At 39.1% G+C, this 20,085-nt stretch overlaps 1 protein-coding gene and 1 long non-coding RNA gene across 3 annotated transcripts in view; one reads left to right on the forward strand and one right to left on the reverse strand.

Moving 5' to 3' along the window:
* Nucleotides 1-2,339, reverse strand: part of LOC308458789 — a 53,519-nt gene extending 51,180 nt beyond the window's left edge. Inside the window, exons 1-2 of one of the 2 annotated variants that reach the window (XR_013977663.1) lie at nucleotides 2,315-2,339; nucleotides 1,957-2,169 (exon numbers count right to left, since the gene is read on the reverse strand). This is a non-coding gene — a long non-coding RNA (uncharacterized lncRNA). Of the gene's footprint in view, nucleotides 1-1,956; nucleotides 2,170-2,314 lie in introns of those variants that run through there. The other variant, XR_013977664.1, reaches the window with a different exon arrangement.
* Nucleotides 2,340-4,535: 2,196 nt separating this feature from the next.
* The window catches only part of TARS1 (threonyl-tRNA synthetase 1), a 197,297-nt gene continuing 181,747 nt past the window's right edge, over nucleotides 4,536-20,085 (forward strand). The window contains exons 1-2 of the mRNA XM_080973466.1: nucleotides 4,536-4,552; nucleotides 7,079-7,129. Of these exons, the coding sequence (XP_080829592.1) occupies nucleotides 7,103-7,129 (27 nt within the window). The 5' untranslated portion in view covers nucleotides 4,536-4,552; nucleotides 7,079-7,102. The remainder of the gene's footprint in view (nucleotides 4,553-7,078; nucleotides 7,130-20,085) is intronic.

The raw sequence follows: 20,085 nt of genomic DNA on the forward strand, positions 1-20,085 counted from the left end.
GGTCTGAAGTATATCTTTGTGGTTAGGGGGAAAAGACATTTACTAAGGAAGCAATGTGTTATGACCTCAGGCAGTGTGCCAAGTGCAATAAAAACTCACTTTTACATGTCATTTACGCATTCAGAAAGATTTAGAGAGACTCTGCTGCATATCTCTTCATACAGTTGCCAAACTTCTGTAGGCTCTTATCCTCAAATATAATGAGGCAACATTTAACACTTCTCTATAGACCAAGAGTCAGGTTTTTTCCATCTAAGTTTTCCATTGTGTATTTTCCCTTAAAACACTGCTGCTCTTTGGTATCTTAGGGTGCAGAGTTAGCAGAAGGAAAACCCTCCCAAACTGATTATGTATAACTGTTGACTGCAATAGTTCTGTATATGGAACACTTTAATCCACCAACAGTAATATCCACAGCAAGCAGATAAGCAGGTACTTTTGTATCGTCCATGCTGCCAAGTCAGTTTACTCAGTCATGGCGACAGTGAATTAATTTACAAATGTGGCAAACTACTGCTGCAGATGTTGTTTCATAAAACCTCTTACATTAACTACACCTCTGTGGAGCCTGAGTTGAGTAACCAGGTACACCCCATACATTTAAAGTACATGACTTCTCCCAAAGAATTCTGGGAACTGTGGTTTGTTAAGGGTGTTGGGAACTGTAGTTCTGTGAAGGGTGAACTACGGTTCTGACTTTGGGGGAGGGGGCAGGTGGGTGCTGTTGTTTAAATGCACTTTAAACATATACGTAGTTTGTTTTCAGCCAAAGTAGCAAGGAACTTATGTCTCTAAATGGAAAAGACCACAGGAAAAAGAAAAAGGAGTTGCCCAGGATTATAGGGAGGGGTTTGGGTTGCAGAGCAGGAGAACAGGGGAGCAGAAAAAGCAAAGACATGTAGTAGAGAAAGGGCTGCTCTGGAAAGTGGAAGCAACAGCAGGTATAGCTTTGCTAAACAAAGGGAAATGGTATTAAGAAGAGGCACCAAAACATAGTTAGGAAAGAGGGAGGAAGTCTGACTTGGTTGATATCCTGAGGGTAAATCTCTTTGGTCATATAAATGCATCACTACTTTTAACTTGGATTTTGTTATTTCTCTTATACATACTGTGATGTATGAATTCAGATAAATAAATGTATGAATGCCTGTTCTGGGTGAGTTGAAGTGAATTGAAGGAACATTCCAGACTCTTGTTTCTGGACTATCAAATTCACATTGGAATAGGACCCTTAAACAAAAAATGGATATAAATGTTCTGGGCTTAACAAGGCAGCAGGGTTGCAGCCTTGTGGCTGAGATGAAAATAGGACATTTAAAAGCATACACTGCAGGAAAGAGAAAACATGGCTCCTCCTCCCCATTCCTTCCCCAGGCCTCTCACTGCACAACCAATGAGGTATGAATAGGTGACAGCAGCAGTTTGGAAAAGAACAATCCTGACTTTCTGCTCGAATTGGAGATTTAAAAATTGTTCATATTGGAGCTGTACAGAGGCAACCCTGCAATCCAGGGAGTGGGGTTTTCTGCTAGGCCTCTAATGCAAGCTTTTGATAACCAGGAAGCAGCTCCCCAAGGCCCAGCCTCCATATTCTGAGGAGAAATTAGTAATGAATAAATTAGTAATAAATAAATAAATTCTGAGGAGAAAATTAGAAGTAAATAAATAATAAGTATGAGGGAGGTTTGCCTTGATCTTTAGACAGGAGTCGCTCCAAAGCTTCGTGAACTGGATTGTAAACCTGTGATTTTAAAAAAGGGCTGGGTCAGTTATTGGACCTAGGGCACTTATTAACTGTTCAGTATGTGAAGTAGGGTGGATTCTTATCAGTTTGAGGAGGGAGCCAGGATAATTTTGGTCAGAGGATCAAAGTGGGTTATGAGGCTCCGTGCAAAAAAAATTACACCACACCACCCTTCTCAGATCTGAAGGTTTGTGGTATACTCAGCAAAATACCTGATGCCAAGCTGGAGACAAACTATCAAACGGGAAGCCAACATCTCTGACAGTTGGTAGCCTAGTTTCTGACACAGATTATGAACCAGGGTTTGGGGTTTGTTTGGTTTCTTCCTTCCAAGGGAAACAGAGAAGCTCCTTTGATAGCGAAGGATTGTGAAAAGCAGCACTGCTGAATTCAACTTCCCAGTGTTTCTAAGAGTGAAGAAACACCTCAGTCTCAGGCTTGCTGCAGCCAACATCTTTCCCTCTTCTTTCTTTCTTTCTTTCTTTCTTTCTTTCTTTCTTTCTCTTTCTTTCTTTCTTTCTTTCTTTCGGTATGCCTTAATTAAATGTGTTTCTAAGAGTGAAGAAACACCTCAGTCTCAGGCCTGCTGCTGCAGCAGACGTCTTTCCCTCCTTTTCTTCCTTCCTTTTGGTATGTCTTAATTCAGTTTTGTGACGTCTGTCTTTCCTTACCTTGCTCTTTTTCATCAGACTTCCGTAAATTAGTTTTCTGAGAAAGTTCTGGGTGTAGGGCGTGTGGGTTTCTAGATTTTTAATGGTTCTCATTTTTATATGTAGACTGTCATGAGCTCTGTCAGGGAACAAGGTGGGGCATAAGTAAATAAAAATAATAAATAATGATAATAATAATATTCATGTTGATAAACCAGAGTGTTAGGACTCTTCTTCTCAAGGCTTTACAGTTTTAGAGGATTTCAGGCTGAGGAACTGCACTTGTTTATAGAACTGAAGCTCCCTTCTCTTTATCCATTCCCCATGTGTCTGAGGGGGACAGAGAGTAGGAGCTCTCATTATGGTGACAATAACATTTCGTTGTGATTATTTGTATGCTATTAATTTTAATCATATTTAGATAGATAGTTTTAATTCTATAAATGTTTAATTGTTTTTAATTACTCCATTTTCTATGTTTTCAGCGGTTCTTACTTTTACCTGTAAGCTGCCTTGAATCCTGTCAGGAAAAAAGGCGGGGTATAAATAAATAAGTAATAATAATATAATAACATTATGGTAATATAGAGACAAAAGAAAAGTATAGTGCTATTTAAACAGGTTGTAGTGTAGCACAACTGCAATGAAAAGCGTTTAGTGCAGTAAATTAGCACCCAAATTTTTAATGCTTTTTTAAAAATGACAGAGGTTTTCTGTCGATTAAGCAGTATGTGAATTCTGTTAAGTAAATAAAAGAAACACCTTTCTTTTAGTGTTCGCGTCACTGAAATATTGCCTTAGAAATTGCCTCAGAAATTGCTCCCATTGTTCATTTATGAAGGAGAAAATTCTGCTAAGCAATATGCGAAGAATGATACAAAATCAAATAGATACAACTTAAATGGAAAAAAAGGATTGGAGAAGATAGAGGTGGGCCAGGCAGGAGAGAGAAGATGCAGAGTTTATGTATATTCACTTGATATAATAACCATGGAGAAGAGCCATGGAGGAGACTTGTGGGGGTGAGGAGCTGAAGGAAAGTTGATTCCAGTCACTGCAGCAGAGTGGGGACTTCTCTGCCATTCTGTCACTGATACCTGCCAGGTGGAACAACAAAATTTGGGAACTGGTTTTGGGGAAGGAGGAGCACACCAGGGAACTACACATTTTGGCTTCTCCAACTAACCAGCCATTATTTATGCCAACCTGCCAAACTTTATCAATTTCTCTCCAGATGGTGGGTCTCCCTTAGGGTGCATCCAGATATGTGTTTATTGTGGGATTGGTGCTCTTCGTACATGGTAGGGTTTTGTTTTGTTTTTTGGCAGTGTTGAAATGGCATCATCATTGAAATGCCAACCACATCCTCCCTCCCCACAATTTAATTAGGATTTACTCTTTCCAGCAAAAATCAATACTTTTGTTGCCCTGGGCTTCAGAGCTGACTGAAAATTATTCTCTGATGGGTGACAGATCATCAAGTAGACCATAGTATTTAGAAATACCACCTGTGTTATATACCCACACCACATTCCCCATTGTAGCTGCTGGTGGTTGGTTGCAGATTTGCAACATGATGGTGGTTTTCAGTTCTAGATCCATCACAATAGCAAGGCCCCTCTTGACAGCATCTCCATGACAGGGCTATGTAATGTGCTGTGGCTCTCGGTCAATGAGAGCTGTTTCAAATAACATTTCATGCTGAATTATACTTTCCCTGATTATCATGACTTTTCTTTGCGTGCACGGAAAATACTCTGCTTAACAGTGTAGGATTTTAATGACCATCTGTTGTTTTTTTAATGTGTGTATTTTAGTGTTACATTTGGCACATGAAGTTCTAAAATGGCTGGGAGGAGGTGTTTGGAAAAGTTCAGTCCATATTTGTACAACTGCCACTGTTTAACGAACATCTCTAGCAACAGGGCAGTTTCAAAGTCTGAGATGGTATACTATTGTAAAAACAGTACAAATCCGTTAAAAACTGTCCCATGGTGAAATTCTAGCAATATACAGTTGTTTGGGTGCTATTATGTCTAGCTAATTTCATTAATATTGGTAAAATGGCCAATAGTTCTGAAGATTTACCCTTTGTCTTTTTGCAGAACAAGCACAACACAACAGTTAATATACAGTATTCATCTTGATGCTAGTGTAGGTGAGTAACTTCCAGCTTGCCAAGCCTCTTTGAATGCCATGTGGCAGTTATTTTAAATAAATAAACTCTCAACCCCCAGAGCAAATCTGTAAAACAGCCATCCGCATTTCTCTCTCTCCCTCAGCACTGCCTGAAATGGCTTGAGAAATGGGGGAAATAATTATAGGCAGAAATACTGAGCAGTGACAAGGAATTAAAAAGAGATGTTAGAACAAGGACTTCAGCTGGGATTCCTTAGGCCCAATTTAAACATTTGCATAGTGGCATAGTTGCTGCTGAAAATCATTTCTTTGTGGTCAGAGCTCCATGCAGCTGAAGAATGTTTGAATCCACTTCCTGTGCAGGACTACTGATCACATGGGAGGTAGACCCACAACCATCTGGAGCCCTGAGCATGGGTGAGTGATATTTAGCAGCAACTATGCTGTTGCACAAAAGTTTGAACCGGGTCTGAATTTTCTGCTGCTTCTTCCAACTCAGGGTTGGTTTGGGATTGGGAATAGATATTTTGAGGCTGCCAAGCGTGTAGTAGCCACCCTGGAACTTCTTTTTTGAAGGACAGAATATGAATCTTAATTGGTTAATTAATACAGTGCACTACTGAGATTTTAAGATAGCAGTAGCAAGGCTTAGCAGAACTTCACAGATATGTAGGATTGCCAGTTTGCAATCCAGAGATTGAGGATACACAGAACAATTGTACTAATGAAATGACACAAGTGTCTCCTGGGATTTTTTTTTGCTATGGCTGCTCGCCTGCCACTTGTCCTTCTGCAGTAGCAAGGGCAAAGTATGGCATGCAGCAGACAGAGAAGGAGAGATCCAAGAAATGAGCCTTACCTCTCATTTCACTGGTACAAATGCATTAATCTCTGGGTTGCAAACTATGTATGCGGGAGGCAACTGTGGGTACTTCTAATCATAGGTTGAATAGAGCCTCTCGGAATCTGGCAAATAACGCTTTGGACATGACAGTCTATAATATCTGAAACACAATTCAAGCATTTCCCATAACTATATTAGAGGGAGACATACAAAACTCCCCATGCCAGCACATCTCTTGGAAGGTGGAGATGTGTATTTTAATAATATGGGGATGTGGGAGAACAGAAACACATGAGCTTTCTGTTCCTTCCTGCAAGAGAATGAAGCTGCATTTGACTCTCCTCCCACCCCAGTAAATCACAGAGGGACTGTCAAGTTAGCCATTGATAAAGAGCCTACTTGGTGTAGCATGGTTCTCCTCAGATTCTGATTGAGTTCTTGCTGAGGATGTAGGAGACTGTACATACTAGGTGAATTCGCAGACATGGACACCTCTTGCTTGTGTTTTCCTCTTTCTATCCGTCCCTTGAGTCTCTGACATGAAACTGTAAGGGGTGAGGGAATGGTTGGAACAGCTGACTGTGAACATAAACCCATAGTCATTTCCTCCTGCTGAAGCCCACCATTGACTCCTTTCTGGAAAACATGGTTGCTATGATCTAGATTGTCATAGAACAGCCAAGGCTGTTGCCATGATTCATAGTAATAGCCTGAAGGAGAATGACACTCTGCCCATTACGAAAACCCTGAATGAATTGCCAGCTACCCATAAAGTGCTTGAGCCTTTAAATTTCATAATTTAAAGTACATAAAGTTCATAATTACTTTCATTAGTGAATATATAATTTGTTATAATTTTTGTGTAATCATGTTCCAGAGCCAAATTTGCCAAACCTAAATCTTATAAAATGTGTATTAATATAAACATTAATGTAGAGGTTTGTCTCAAACTATCACATTTTCCCTTTTGTGAAGCACAAACATCTCTCTTTTATTTGAAATAATATATATATATTGACTTTCTTAGTAAAGTAAATAATTGACCAGCACAAAGTATAAGGTCTTCAAACTCAGATGGGTGAATATGCTAATTTTCTTTCTCTTTCTTTCTCATTTCTCCAATCTTCAATTCAAATCTCCACATTTCCACATCAGTTTGCATTTTTTTTAAAGTGTGCATGAAAATTCATCATTTTAGTGCAAATTCTAATATACACATTTTTGTAAGCAATTTCGTCTAATATACATTTTTTTGCAGAGCAATTTAAAAAGTTCCCTATTATAATGGATTTTTGTATGTTATTTTTATATGCACTATTTAGTATACAGTATGCACTTTTGAAAACATTACTTGGCTGAAGAACTGCATTGCAACATTTGGGCAAGTGTGGATTTTGAAGGATGGCGGTGTTTTGGTTTGCATATTGTTTTGGAAAGTGTGAATTAGGTATTTTTGCCTTTAAATACAAACTTAATTAATTGCTTCTCCTTCCCTCCTCATGACTAGTTATTAAAGTACAAATTAACATGGCCACAGATTTTGATTCCTGATCCTCTGTTGTTTTGTGGATAGCAGGGCTGTACTAAATACTGCTGATTGTGGGCTGCAGATCAGTAATGAACATATAATTATTTGTGGCAGACAGAGGTTCAAGAACACTGTCAGCACTAACTTGAGACTGATTTCCTTTTCTAATACAGAGGAACAGAAGAAGCTGACTATTTATGATGCTTATCTGGGTGGAGCCCGTGGTGAGTGTTTTTCAGTTTCTTTATCACTTTTGTTAACACACTTTATTTTCCTGTTAGAAACATTATTTTTGGAGAGAAACTTTGCTGGCCACTTTTCTGTTTGTGTGCTGAGTCACTCGATCATACACACCCTAAGAACACTTATTTGGAAGTAAATTCTGTTGAATTTAATTAACCTTACATCTTCTATGCATCCACAGACTCTGCTATAATTTCCATCTCCTCCTGAACCTACTACAGTGTCTATTGTACCTCCTCTATCTCTCTGTCTTTCTTTGCTGCAATCACATTGACACATTCCTGAAATCTTGTTGGTGTTTGCATCAGCTTCAGCCAAACTAAGCCTCAATGCATTCCACCAGAATTTCATATAAACCTAAGTACCGGCTATATTGTATAAAGAAGACAGGATGGTATGTATAAGCAATAACACACAGCACAGCAGGATGAAACCTACCCTAGAAGTCTTATATACATACTGCTTTGGTAACATCAGCATATACCACCCAAGGGGTGCAGCAGGATGCCATTTGCAACCTGAAGTTTGAAGCTGAAGAAGGAAGCAAAGGATTGTCCCTGACTTTCCATGGAGATGCAGTTTAAGGTCAGTGTACATGCTACTCTGTGTACACTTAACTGGCAGAAAGCCCTGTAGTATTCAAAGAGGCTTCCAAGTAAACATGCACACAAGGGCAGCATTCTGCAGGCTACAAGTTTTGACTTGGCTACCAGGGAGAGCCAAAATATGTGGATCACTGTTTGAAAGAGGAATCTATGGTCTATCAGTGGTTATTAACATTAGTAGATAAATGGAGCCTCCACCCTCAGGTGTCCACTGTGAACAATTTGCAAAACACCTTGAAGATAAAATAACTTAAATCCATGCTAACTTGGAACCCATATATAAAGTTATGGATCCCTTCATGCATTTCATAATGCATTTCAATTTATGCAGCCTGAGGAGGTGGACAAGGTCCCCTTCTTGCCGCTGGAGGGGCCTGGCATATTGGGTGGGAGGGGGTTCTTAATGTCTCACATAGGGAGGGTGTAGTTTTAGTAGTCTTAAAGGATCCTTAATAAATAGCTTATACAGTGGTACCTCTAGTTACGAACTTAATTCTTTCTGGAGGTCCGTTCTTAACCTGAACTGTTCATAACTAGAGGCGTGCTTTTGCTAATGGGGCCTCTTGCTGCTGCTGTGCCACCGGCACACAATTTCCGTTCTCATCCTAGGGCAAAGTTGTCAACTTGAGGTAACTCTTTCAGGTTAACGGAGTTTGTAACCTGAAGCATTTGTAACCTGAGGCGTTTGTAACTCGAGGTACCACTGTAGTAAGATCTTTACTAAAGAAATATACCCTGTGTTTTACTGATTTGAATAACTATCAGACAGTTATAAAATCTACAATATAGAAGGAAAGTGTTAGAGCATGTAGTGGGGATACTGGTATAGTAGTCCGTTTACTTTTCCAAAAACTGTTTGTGTATTCCTTCCTATGGTGGCATCCACTATGCTCTTCTCAGTTTCTTTGTGGTGGCTGACACTCCCTCAACCCTTGGTTTCAGATCACATAACAGCAATATTGGAGCAACTTCATTAGTACTCTCTTTGTTTAATAATTTCAAACTACTTGCATTGACCTTAAAAGCTGTTAAAAGTTGGGGGCCTAGGTTTCTCAACCCCTGCCCCTTTGTTGGAAGAGTATCTGTTCATAGGACAGAACCCCCTGTTTTCCTTAGATATGATGTGTGGGAATTTGAGTTGCAGCCTTATCAGTAGTGGCTCTCAGTTGTGAAATTTCTTATTCAATGAAAAGTGACTGCCCCACTTTGTCTGTCTTCAGGTGGCTAGTTAGAGTATTCTTAATTATGTGAAACTTATTATAGTACTGTATCTTAAATGTCTGGCTTCCTGCTTTTTTACTTTCTGTTGCCAATATCACTACTGCTAAAAATGTTTTAAATAAGTGAGGAGGGATAAAACAATTTTAAATAAATATTCATTGAGCCTTATTGTTATTTATTTATTTAGTGTAATACATTTGTTACCTGCTGTTCATACTACGTTTTCACAAGATGCCTTACAATATCTGACAAAGCCAGCTAAAAGCACATGCAATATTCCAATAACAGGTCATAAAATAATAAGCAGGAAACAATAAAATCACACATCCATTTCAGCAATACATTCAACACAGAAATTAAAATAGCCTGCCAAGAACATGGAAGATGAAATTTCAAGAACAGTAATCCTATCCCAATTCACACAACTTTTTAGCTATTTTGCATTGCTTTGCTTTCTCTTGGTTTCATATGGTTTGTTTGCCATAACATCTTTTCCTTCATTCAATTTTTTTTGGGGGAGGGGCAAGACAAGAGAAGACAAAGGCAGCTTCTATCCTTTCTAAAAAATGTTAGACATTATTTCAATGCAAATGCTGAGTCAAATACTCTTATTTCTCAGGTTGGATTATCTTTGTGTTAAAACAAAAACAGTACAATCCTAGTTATGTTTTATCTTTTGTATGTTTTCCTCAAAAACTAGGGAGGTATTATTATTGCAGACGATTTAAAAACATTGCATTTAAAAAGCGGGCTCCAGTTTAATTTGAGAACAGAAAGTGATCGGTATTATAAGCTTAATGTTTATAGGAAAGAATGTTTTTCCTTTTGGGTCCCCCCCCCTCAATGTTTGAAACGTTAAGTTCAAAGAGAAATTTCACACTAGTGCCTGCTTGAATTTCTGCATTTTTGGTCAGTAGATTTCAGTAAGTCTGTTGAGGTTCTTGACTAATGTACAGGCTCAACCCTGCATTAAGGGAAGGAATTATAAGCTGTAAATAGTTTGATAGTGAAATCTGAGCAAAGGGCCAATGTCAGCATTATATAGGTAATCTGTCCATTAACTTTTAGTACTTCAAGATACAAGTGATAGCAAATACACATGATGGTTTAATTATGTAAGGGAAAGGAAAAAAGTTACGTTATTTCATGTCAGTATGACAGGCACAATAGGGAAACAAAAGATCCATGATGAAACTTATTCCCATTTAAGTGTTAATAAAATAATTATGAGTACAGAAACTTTGCTAAACCCAAAACTTTGCTATGTCTTGCAGATAAGAAGGGTGGGATACACATGAAACAAATAAATGCAGTGTGCTTTTAACATTAATTCCTGATAAGATTTAAACACTTGTTTATAGAATTGTACATAGGGATATATGAAAGGAATAGGTCCAAGCCATAAAATGATTTTGAGATAACCAGCCTAACTGCCTCCAGGGTTGTAGCCTGATGACTGTTGATCTTCTGTTTCCCCTCTGGAACATAAATGTTCTGATTTAAGGTTTTTTTTTTGTTCTCATGATGAAAGGAAGGTTCTAATGAATACAAGAAAGGTTTTTGCCTTTCTGCTTCACAGCATTATTTGTATAAATGTCACATCCTTGCCAGGAAAACGATCTGGCCACCATAAGTAGAAAACATGGGTGTTTCTTCTTCTTTCTTTTAATGGTACGTTGTGTCCACAAATGCCATTCTTTTGCTAGCTGGAAACAGACTACATATGGCTTTGTCGTCATTGAAGGAAACAGCAGTGTGCTGTGGGACTTTATAAACGGCTTTCATTGATGTAGTTTTGTCCATCTAACAGCTGCCTTCCAGCCCTGTACCCCTTACCCACGTCAGTGCTGCCGTCAGTCCAATTTTAAAAGGAAGATAAAGATATCTTTTTTGAGGGTGAGTGTTTAGTTCCAGGAGATGAGTGTATACATAGGATTTCATCCAGTTAAAATGATGGCTTCACCTTGGCTATGAATGGCCCTTTTACTAAAATGTAGGTGCTGATCACAGAAACTTAACAAAACCTAGCAAGAAGGGCATATTAGAAAAATATATATTTATGTGGCATATAACTTTCTATAACTTACCAAATTGTGCCTTCTTCAATAGTGATGTCTTTTGGCATTTACATTGTGTTTCTTGCACCTTGTATAAATGAATAAACAAGGATTTTTTTTTTTTTACAGTGATTGTTATTGGCATGCATTCCAATTCTCAGTACTGTTTTTGGCAAAGACTCCCTGAATGGGACATGGTGGTTTCCACAGTGTGCTGTACAAAGGGCACAATAGTGTATTTTTACTAAAGCACTCTATCATAGTTTGAATATACCTTGTGTTACTGACTATATATTGCACAGTAGAAGAAACTACAATTGGGTGAATTCTGCCAGTATATAGAGCATAAATGTTATTGAGCATCATTGTACAAAGGAATTCCAGCTGGATTTTGTTGAGGCTCAAACAGCAGCTGATCTGAAGACAGAAATTCACCAATGTATTAAAAACTTAAGACCAATTCATTTTCTTACTTATTTTAGCCTTACTAGGCTTTTTTTAGGGGGGTGGGTAGGGGTTACTGCTCACTTTTTGGGAAGGGATCAGTGCTATGTTCTTATGTTCTCTTTTAAATAGCTCCTCCTTCCATCATAAGAACATAGCACTGACCCCTTCCCAAAAAGTGAGCAGTAACCCTGCTTCCCATTTATCCCTTCCATCAGCTCTGCTGTATTTGGCTCCTCCCCTTCTCTGTACTGTTTCCATTTTATCTGGCCATTATAAGAACACTATGTAAGACTAACTGCTTATTCACACTTCCCGTTGTCCACTGCTTTTAACTCAGGGAAAACTGCTCTTTAGTGGTACTTCACTATTGAAATAGTGGTGAGCTTATGAAGCTAAGTGTCAAACTACATGTTACACTATGTATAGTTAGGAAACATGTCAGGGCTTTTTCTTTCTGCAATTGCATCAAACCTGCAATGCGCAGGGAGGTACTCCCCAGCTGGGATCCTGCGGACTTTGCATCTAGAAAAAGCTCCCAAAGATTTTTAGGTAAGTATCGTCAATAGTATCCCACATACACTTTAGTTGCAAGCAGCACAACACAAGGGTGAACAGAATCTAAGCCACTGCTTGACCTGTTACAGTATCCTTGCTTCACTGTGAGAGATACCGGGCATGACTGCAGTTCACATGATGGAACTCCATGTATACACAGCTTCCAAGGATTCTATTGCCTCATTTAGTTTACATATTTGAACGGTTTTGAAAATAATCATTATAAATGTAAATTTTATCATTTCACCACACCATGGGGTAAAACCTGCTGTTTTTAATAGATTTGGGACCTCTACTTGAATGTTATGTTGGTGGAAAACCAAGTTGAATATGAAATACATGTTTTGCTAAAACCCATGTGAAACCTCTTTAGCTTTGTTTACATACCACAGTTCAAAGTACTGTACAACCAGATTTCCGTGGAAGTGGGAATATATGGTACAGGTACCTAAGGAATTTCAATATGGTGTGGTCTAGCAGGGTGGGAGTTGCTAAAAAACTGGGTGAGTATGACATAAATAGATGAGCTCATTCTTGTTATGGAGAAGCGTAGTTCAACTTAAACTCTGCAGTTGCCCCAGAACTAGGTGCCTGTTTTGGCTTTGGTCTGATCAATGAGTGTGGTGCTGCTGAAAAAGAATCAGAGTGGTTTAAGCCACTCTTCTCCCATAACAGCAGTCTTTAGATGTAAGTACCAGCCCAATTATTTTATTTATTTATTTAAATCATTATTAGTACATCTTGAAGCAGTTACTATATAAAAAAAATCAAGTACATAAATATACAATAAATCTCAACAATTTAAAGGAGGGGTAGAAATCCAAATATATATACATACAGCACAATATCTATATTTATAACAATAATCGTATCAATATAAATTTCTATATGTGCATCACTTGTTAAACATAAATCAAGGTCTCAAGCATTTTATACACACAAATACACTCATAATCTCTTTTTCATCAACTACTCTCACACACATATATGGCCATTATACTTTTCCCAGGGTTTTCTTTCCCTCCTTTTTTCTTACATATCCTTTCTTCTTTTTAAATATATCTTTATTAATTTAAAATAAATACATTTATGAGAAAACAGACATACATACAAGTAAACAAACATACAATCAATCAATCAATCAAACAAACAAACAAACAACAGAAAAGCAAACCACCACACTATAAGATACAAGATTAATATAATTATCACCATATGTACTCCTGATACTGCACACAATTATAAAACTTATAGAGAAGACATTTAAAACTGACTTCCAATTAATCTCACTGTACTTTATCTATCCATTACTCTATACCGCACAGTTATATGTTTCTTAGATAATTTCTTTTTACCTCTCTGCAAACTTATATTTATACAATACAGGGATCAGTCTAATTCTGCCAAGATGTTTCCTTTAATTCCATAGTTTTCTAATTATCTTTAAAGATTCCCCAATCCTTATAGACTTTTTGTTTTGGTTGGCCTCTTACTCTTCCTGTCGCTTTCACTAGCTGCAGATTAGGATTTGCCAATCTTCCATGTTGGATATTGTTGTGTTTTTCCAATTTCTTGCAAAGAGCATATCCTTTCATAATAACTTCAACCAAACGTACCAATAATAATAGCAGCCAGCAACCAATAGGAATAAAAGTTTCCACATTTCAGAAACATCAGTGACTCCAACCCACGTCTACCAAATGAGTAGGCAGTCATGCCCTGTCCCACTCACTTTCAGCTATAGGAGGGAGCTGTTCTATATTAATGCAGGATTCCACCCAAATAGTGTGTGTGTGTGTGTGTGTGTGTGTGTGTACGTACACCTCCAAAAATGTTAAACAACCAAATCATAACATACATGGTACTCCACTAACCTCACCAACTCAAGGCTAGCAACAAACACTAATAGTTCTCTTTTTCATGATTAGACAAATTCATGGAGGATAAGGCTATCAACAGCTACTAGCCATGATAGCTATCTGGGGCAGTATATTTCTGAATTTCAGTTGTGGGAATCACAAATAGGTCCCACTTATGAACTTCCCATGGGCATCTACTTGACTATTGTGAGAACAGGATGCTGCAGTAGATGGGCTGATCCAGTGGGGCTTTTTTCGTGTTTCTTATGTTTGTGGTAAGAATTTACTTCTGAACCACCTGTTCGTTTCCCAGGTGAGGGAACATCTTTAAATAAAATACGGGACCAAGAGAATAAAATCAGGTCTAGCTCCCAGTTAGGAACCCGGTTTATTAACTACTATTGCAGTAAGACAGAGCTCAACTTAACGTGGTTGTTCTAGCCATGGTCTGACCAGCAGAGGCTGATCTTTGCTGGCAAGCAGCTAGAAGATGGTCACACCCTGTCACGTTCCCCCAAATTCCCTATGTCATCTTGCTTGTGGCATATCTCTAGTTCTGGTGTAATGTGAATATAGGATTGCTCTATCTATCATTTTTTATTCTTAAAGTGGTCAGTACTAATTCAAAAATATAAAGAAAAGGCAGAAATGTGAATACCGAGTATTTGGAATAGATACATTTCCTGCTACTGTTATGTATTGGACAGAAGCAAAAACAGGAGATGACCCTTCACTTAACATTGGCATTAACATAAATCTGATAAAATAAAAATATAACAGTGATGCTTTGAAAAAAACCCTCATTTGCTTAACAATCAGATTCCTGCCATGGGTCATTTTTGAAGAAAATGGAATGTGGAGATAATTTTTGCATTTTGAATCACCCTGTTCCAGTAACCTATTTTCCGCCCTCTAGCATTCCTGTTGGAATGCTTGTTTTTATGTGTTTAAGCCTGGAGTTCAACCTGACCCTCTTGTAGTCAAACAAAACATTGACCCCATATATAAACACAACATTCCCCAAGTTATAGCCAACTTGGAGATAATGCAGTTGTTACAATAATGCTAACTTTGGCTAACACAGAAATAATGAAGGGTATCTTAAAGACTAATAAATATATTATTGTATAAGCAGGTGATGACCAACATAGTGCCTTCCATATGTTGTAGAAATCTAACTCCCATCAGCCTCAGCAAGCGTGGGGCTCAGAGATGATGGGAGTTATAGTCTAATTACATTTGGAGGACACCACATTGCCTGTCTTTGGCAATCAGAGTGACCTCACTGACCTAGTTCAACTATAGCCCCTTTTCCTCTTTATGAATAATTCTATTTGTTTTTAACTACTGTTAATACTATATGTATCCTCAGAAGTAATCCACTGTGAGGTCAGTGGAACTTACTTTCAGGATTGCAGCCTCACATTTGCATATTACAGAATGGTTTGCTAAAAGTTGAAAACTCAGACTGGATCACTAATCTGTGAAAGTTGACAGCATAACGAATGTGTTAGTCTTTAAGCTCTTTATTGTTTTTGCTTCCACAAACTAACATAGTCACCCCTCCAGAAATAATGGCGGACCCAATTGAAATGGAAAGTCACATGAATGGGACTGACCTGTTGTTATAGACAGCAGCATCCTCTCCTGATCAGGGGCCAAGCTATTGTGCTGCAGTAGCTGATCATGCATAAGGGTTTTCAAGCAATACAGAAGGGACCACACCAGATGCATATATGCTGGGACTGCTGAGAACTACCTGAGAATTCAGAGTTGCTGAGCAAAGATCATTGAGTGAAGTTAATTAAATAATGCTGGTCCATTTCAAAATGGTAAAGGGAACTCATTATTTATTTGTTTAGAAATATTTATATACTACTAAACATTGTCAGATATCATAGTGGTGTTCAGCAATAACATACAACAAATGAAAACAGATTAAAACAGTTTTCCAAATAGGAATTTGATATTGCCCATGTGTCAACTCATCTTTCTTGGAAAACCTGTAGCAATATGAGAGATGTTAAACAAAATATGTACCAAGTTGGATACTAGCTTCAATAAGCAGTGTGTTGCACAAGGTAGGTGCCACTGTGCTGAAGGCGCTACTCTGAGTCACCTTGCAGTTCCCTCAGCATTGGTGTTATGTGTTGATGGGTAGCAACCCCTGCCATAAGCCATGCTGCTGAGTTTTGCAGATACTGAAGCTTCCAGGCCAAACATAAGGGCAGCCTCACATAGAGTGCACTGCAATAATCCAGGGCACTATAGCCATGCTATCCCTGTCCAGGAATTGTCATTGTTGGCACAATAGGGGAAGCTGGTAAAAAAGCACTCCTAGCTACTCCATTGAGCCTTCAATGACAATGATGGATCGGGGAGCATTCCCAGACTCTTTACCTGTTCCTTCAGAGGTAGTACAACCCCATCCAGAACACGTAATTGACCTGCACTCTAAACAGTAGTAGAAACTCTCATCCACAGGGCCTCCATCTTACCAGGTTTCAGCTTCACAGCCGACTACTGTTTCTAGGCTTGCAAAGCCACATATGATACAGATGTCACAGAAAAATAGAGTCAGGTGTCATAATATAGATGATATTTTGCTCAAAATCTCCTAATGACTGCACCCAACATTGTTATATAGAAGCTAAACAGTATGGGGGACAATTTGGCACCCAGTAGGACCCCATAGCAGAGTAGCTGGGGGGCTATTAGGTGGTCCCCTATTACTACTTCCTGGAAACCACACTGGATGGTTGGCATCCATCTGTCTTGGGAGACAATGGAGGAGTGCACCTTCAGGGGTGAAGTCAAACTGTTGGAAGATTACATTGTCTGCTGAATAAACAAATGAAACTACTGAGGAACAGCGACCCAAGTTTCCATCTTACAGAGGTGGTTCAGGAGAATATCATGGCATCAAAAGGTGGAGTTGTTTACACTCTTTGCCTCTTTCAGTAAAGGTTATCATCCATCAGGTTAACCAAGGCTATTTCAGTCCCAATGTCAGGTCAGAACCCAGACTGGAATGGTTCTAGATCAAGAATGCTTGTAGCTGTTCCATCATGACTGTCATTCACCTTAGCAAAGTAGAATCCTTCAATTCTCACCAGAGGATTACAGAAGAAGCAATAACTGCTCCTGTGTTACCTTTGCAAACTAGAATCCTAGTCAGGTCCATGTGATTAAGGGAAAGAAGAGCCCTTTTAATAAAATCACAATTTTATTTGCTGGTGTTATTAGTTCTTGCATGCCAATTTTTTTTTAAAAAAGCCTAATTTTTGTGCTTTTGGGGGCATCAGCAGATTCCACTAGGTTTATGAGGGAGCTTATTTTTCCCACTTAATTCTTTGCATAGTTGGCCATGCACATTGTAGCGGGTGGGAAGGGGATTCATTTTCTTTGGAAGCAATAGGAATGGGCACTGCTGGAGGCTGAATACTTTGTGTGATTGCTCAATCTGGTAGGGCAAATCCTATGTTTTTATGATGTAGGTATGCAACTTTCCCAGTCTTTGTCTTATATAGTTTGTATTGGATTTGAAATTGCATTTGTATATGAAATAGTTTTCATATATATTTATATTGTTCATGTTTTTATTGTTTCATGCTTCACGTTTTATAGGATGTGATTCATAAATTGAATTAATTAAATAAATAGATGGATAAAAGGTAAAGGACCCCTGACAGTTAAGTCCAGTTGTGAATGACTGTGGGGTTGCGGCGCTCATCTTGTTTTACTGGGCGTGGGAGCCAACGTTTGTCCGCAGACAGTTTTTCCAGGTCATGTGGCCAGCATGAATAAGCCGCTTCTGGCGAAACCAGAGCAGCGCACGGAAACACTGTTTACCTTCCTGCTAGAGCGGTACCTGTTTAGCTACTTGCACTTTGATGTGCTTTTGAACTGCTAGGTTGGCAGGAGCTGGGATCAAGCAACGGGAGCTCACCCCATCACAAGGATTCCAATCTTCCGATCGGTGAGTCCTAGGCTCAGTGGTTTAGACCACAGTGATACATAAAAATAGATGTACATGATAGGATTGCCATCTTTTTTCCTTTCCCTGCTTGTGTATCTTTAACAACCTACAGATACATAGAAATAAAGAATCTGCTGCTTTCCCCACCAGTTTCCATACCAAAACATGCTTCAATTATTAAATTTTGGTGTTAGACTGCTGTTAAAGATGCTACAGTGAGTATGTTTCAATTAGCAAGCAGACTTGGAACTGCCTTGTATCAGGAGTGGCTTGGTGGCAAGCAAGGCTTCTGAAGCTGTTCTCCTCTGCAGCAACTAAGGAAGCTCAGGGTGGTGCATAAGCAGCTGTCCCACAGGGCACAGCAAGGAAGCTGCTGCAGCAACCTGCAACACCTGTGTCATGATTGTCTTCCTCACTGAGAAGAGTGTAAAACTACACCTGCAGCAAATGGAAGCCAGTTGCCTTGCTGGAAGAGAAGGTAGTACAGTGACTTGTTGGAAGAGAAGGTACAGTGACTTGAGTGTGCTTTGAGCAAAATAAGGAAATTATCGCTACACTGGAATGGACAGTCCTGCAAGTGGGGTGCACCTAGCGGGGGAGGAATGTGACACAAAAAAGCTAGACTGTCAGGAGCAATGTTGTATCTCTGGAGTTGAAAAATTGATTCCATGAGCTCACCTCAGACACTGATTTTCTGCCAGAAAAGCAAGAGCAGCAGTTGCAGACCTCAGAGCACACCGATGTGGCATTGGAAGGTACAGTACACAGAATGATGTCTGCTGCTCCACAGAGAAGGATAAGATGTGTGGCAGCGGCAGGTGAGATCCTTCAGAGGGGGTGGAGGTAGCAGTGTGTGGAGAAATGACTTGTGGTTTCAGTTGTCTCAATACTAATGCCCAGAGTATGAGAAACAAGCAAGATGAATTTCACCTCTTAATACAGGATGACGAATAATAGGCATTACTGATGAGATGAGACTCATGAATGGAACGCAGAAATTAAGGGGTATAACCTATTCAAAAGGAATAGATGGAACAGGAACAGAGAAGTAGCAGCATTATAGGTAAATTATGTTTACACTTGTGAAGAGATTCCTGACTTGGAGCATGGAAGGCAGATGGAGAGTATGAGGATAAAAATTGTAGGAGAGGGAAACAAAATGACCTTTCTGTGGGTGCCTGCTATAGACCTCTAAGACATATTGAGATGATGCCTTCCTGCAGCAGATTACCAAACATTCAAAATGGAGAGATATAGTAGTCATGTGGGATTTCAACTATCCTGATATCTGTTGGAACTCAAACTCTACCAAGAATGTAAGTAAAGTCCAACAAATTCCTCCATTGCCTTGCTGACAATTTCATTTCCCAGAAGGTGGTAGAAGCAACAAGGGTTTCATCTGTCTTGGACCTGGTCCTCACCAACAAAGAAGAACTGATGAATGAAGTAAAAGTACTGGGAACCTTGGGAGGAAATGTCCTGGGCCCGTTGTTGTTCACAATCTTTATAAACAACCTGGATGAAGGTATTGAGGGGATGCTCATCAAATTTGCATATGACTTCTGAGAGGGGTAGCCAATGCCACAGAAAACAATCAGGATTCAAGATGACCTTAACGGATTGGAGGACTGGGCCCAAACTTACAAAATGAATTTCAATAGGGACAAATGCAGTACTTTTTTTTCCTAGAAAAAGAGGTGCAAGAACTCCCACCTTTTTTGGACAGACAACCCTAAGTTGTTCAGCTTCTTTCAGGAAGACCACCCACAACCGCTTTCAGCACCATAGGGAGGAATACAACACTAAAGAGGTGCCAGAATTCACCACAGAGGTGCCAGAACTCAGTTCCAGTGAGTTCTGTTTGAAAAAACTCCCTGGACAAATGTAAGGTTCTGCACTTAGACAGGAATAACCAGCTACACAAATACAAGATGGGGGACATCTGGCTTGCCAGTAGTACATATGAAAAGGATCTAGGGGTCTTAGTAGACCACAAGCTTAACATGAGTCAACAGTGTGATGCAGTAGCAAAAAATGCTAATGCTGTTCTAGGCTGCATCAACATAAGTATAGTGCTCAGATCAAGGGAAGTAATAGTACCACTCTATTCTGCATTGGTCAGACCACACCTGGAGTACTGTGTCCAGTTCTGGGCATCACAGTTTAAGAAGGATATTGACAAGCTAAAGGCTCATCTAGTCCAATATCCTGTTC

This window comes from Podarcis pityusensis, assembly GCF_964106645.2.
Source record: "Podarcis pityusensis genome assembly, chromosome: 11".
Classification (NCBI taxonomy): Eukaryota; Metazoa; Chordata; class Lepidosauria; order Squamata; family Lacertidae; genus Podarcis; species Podarcis pityusensis.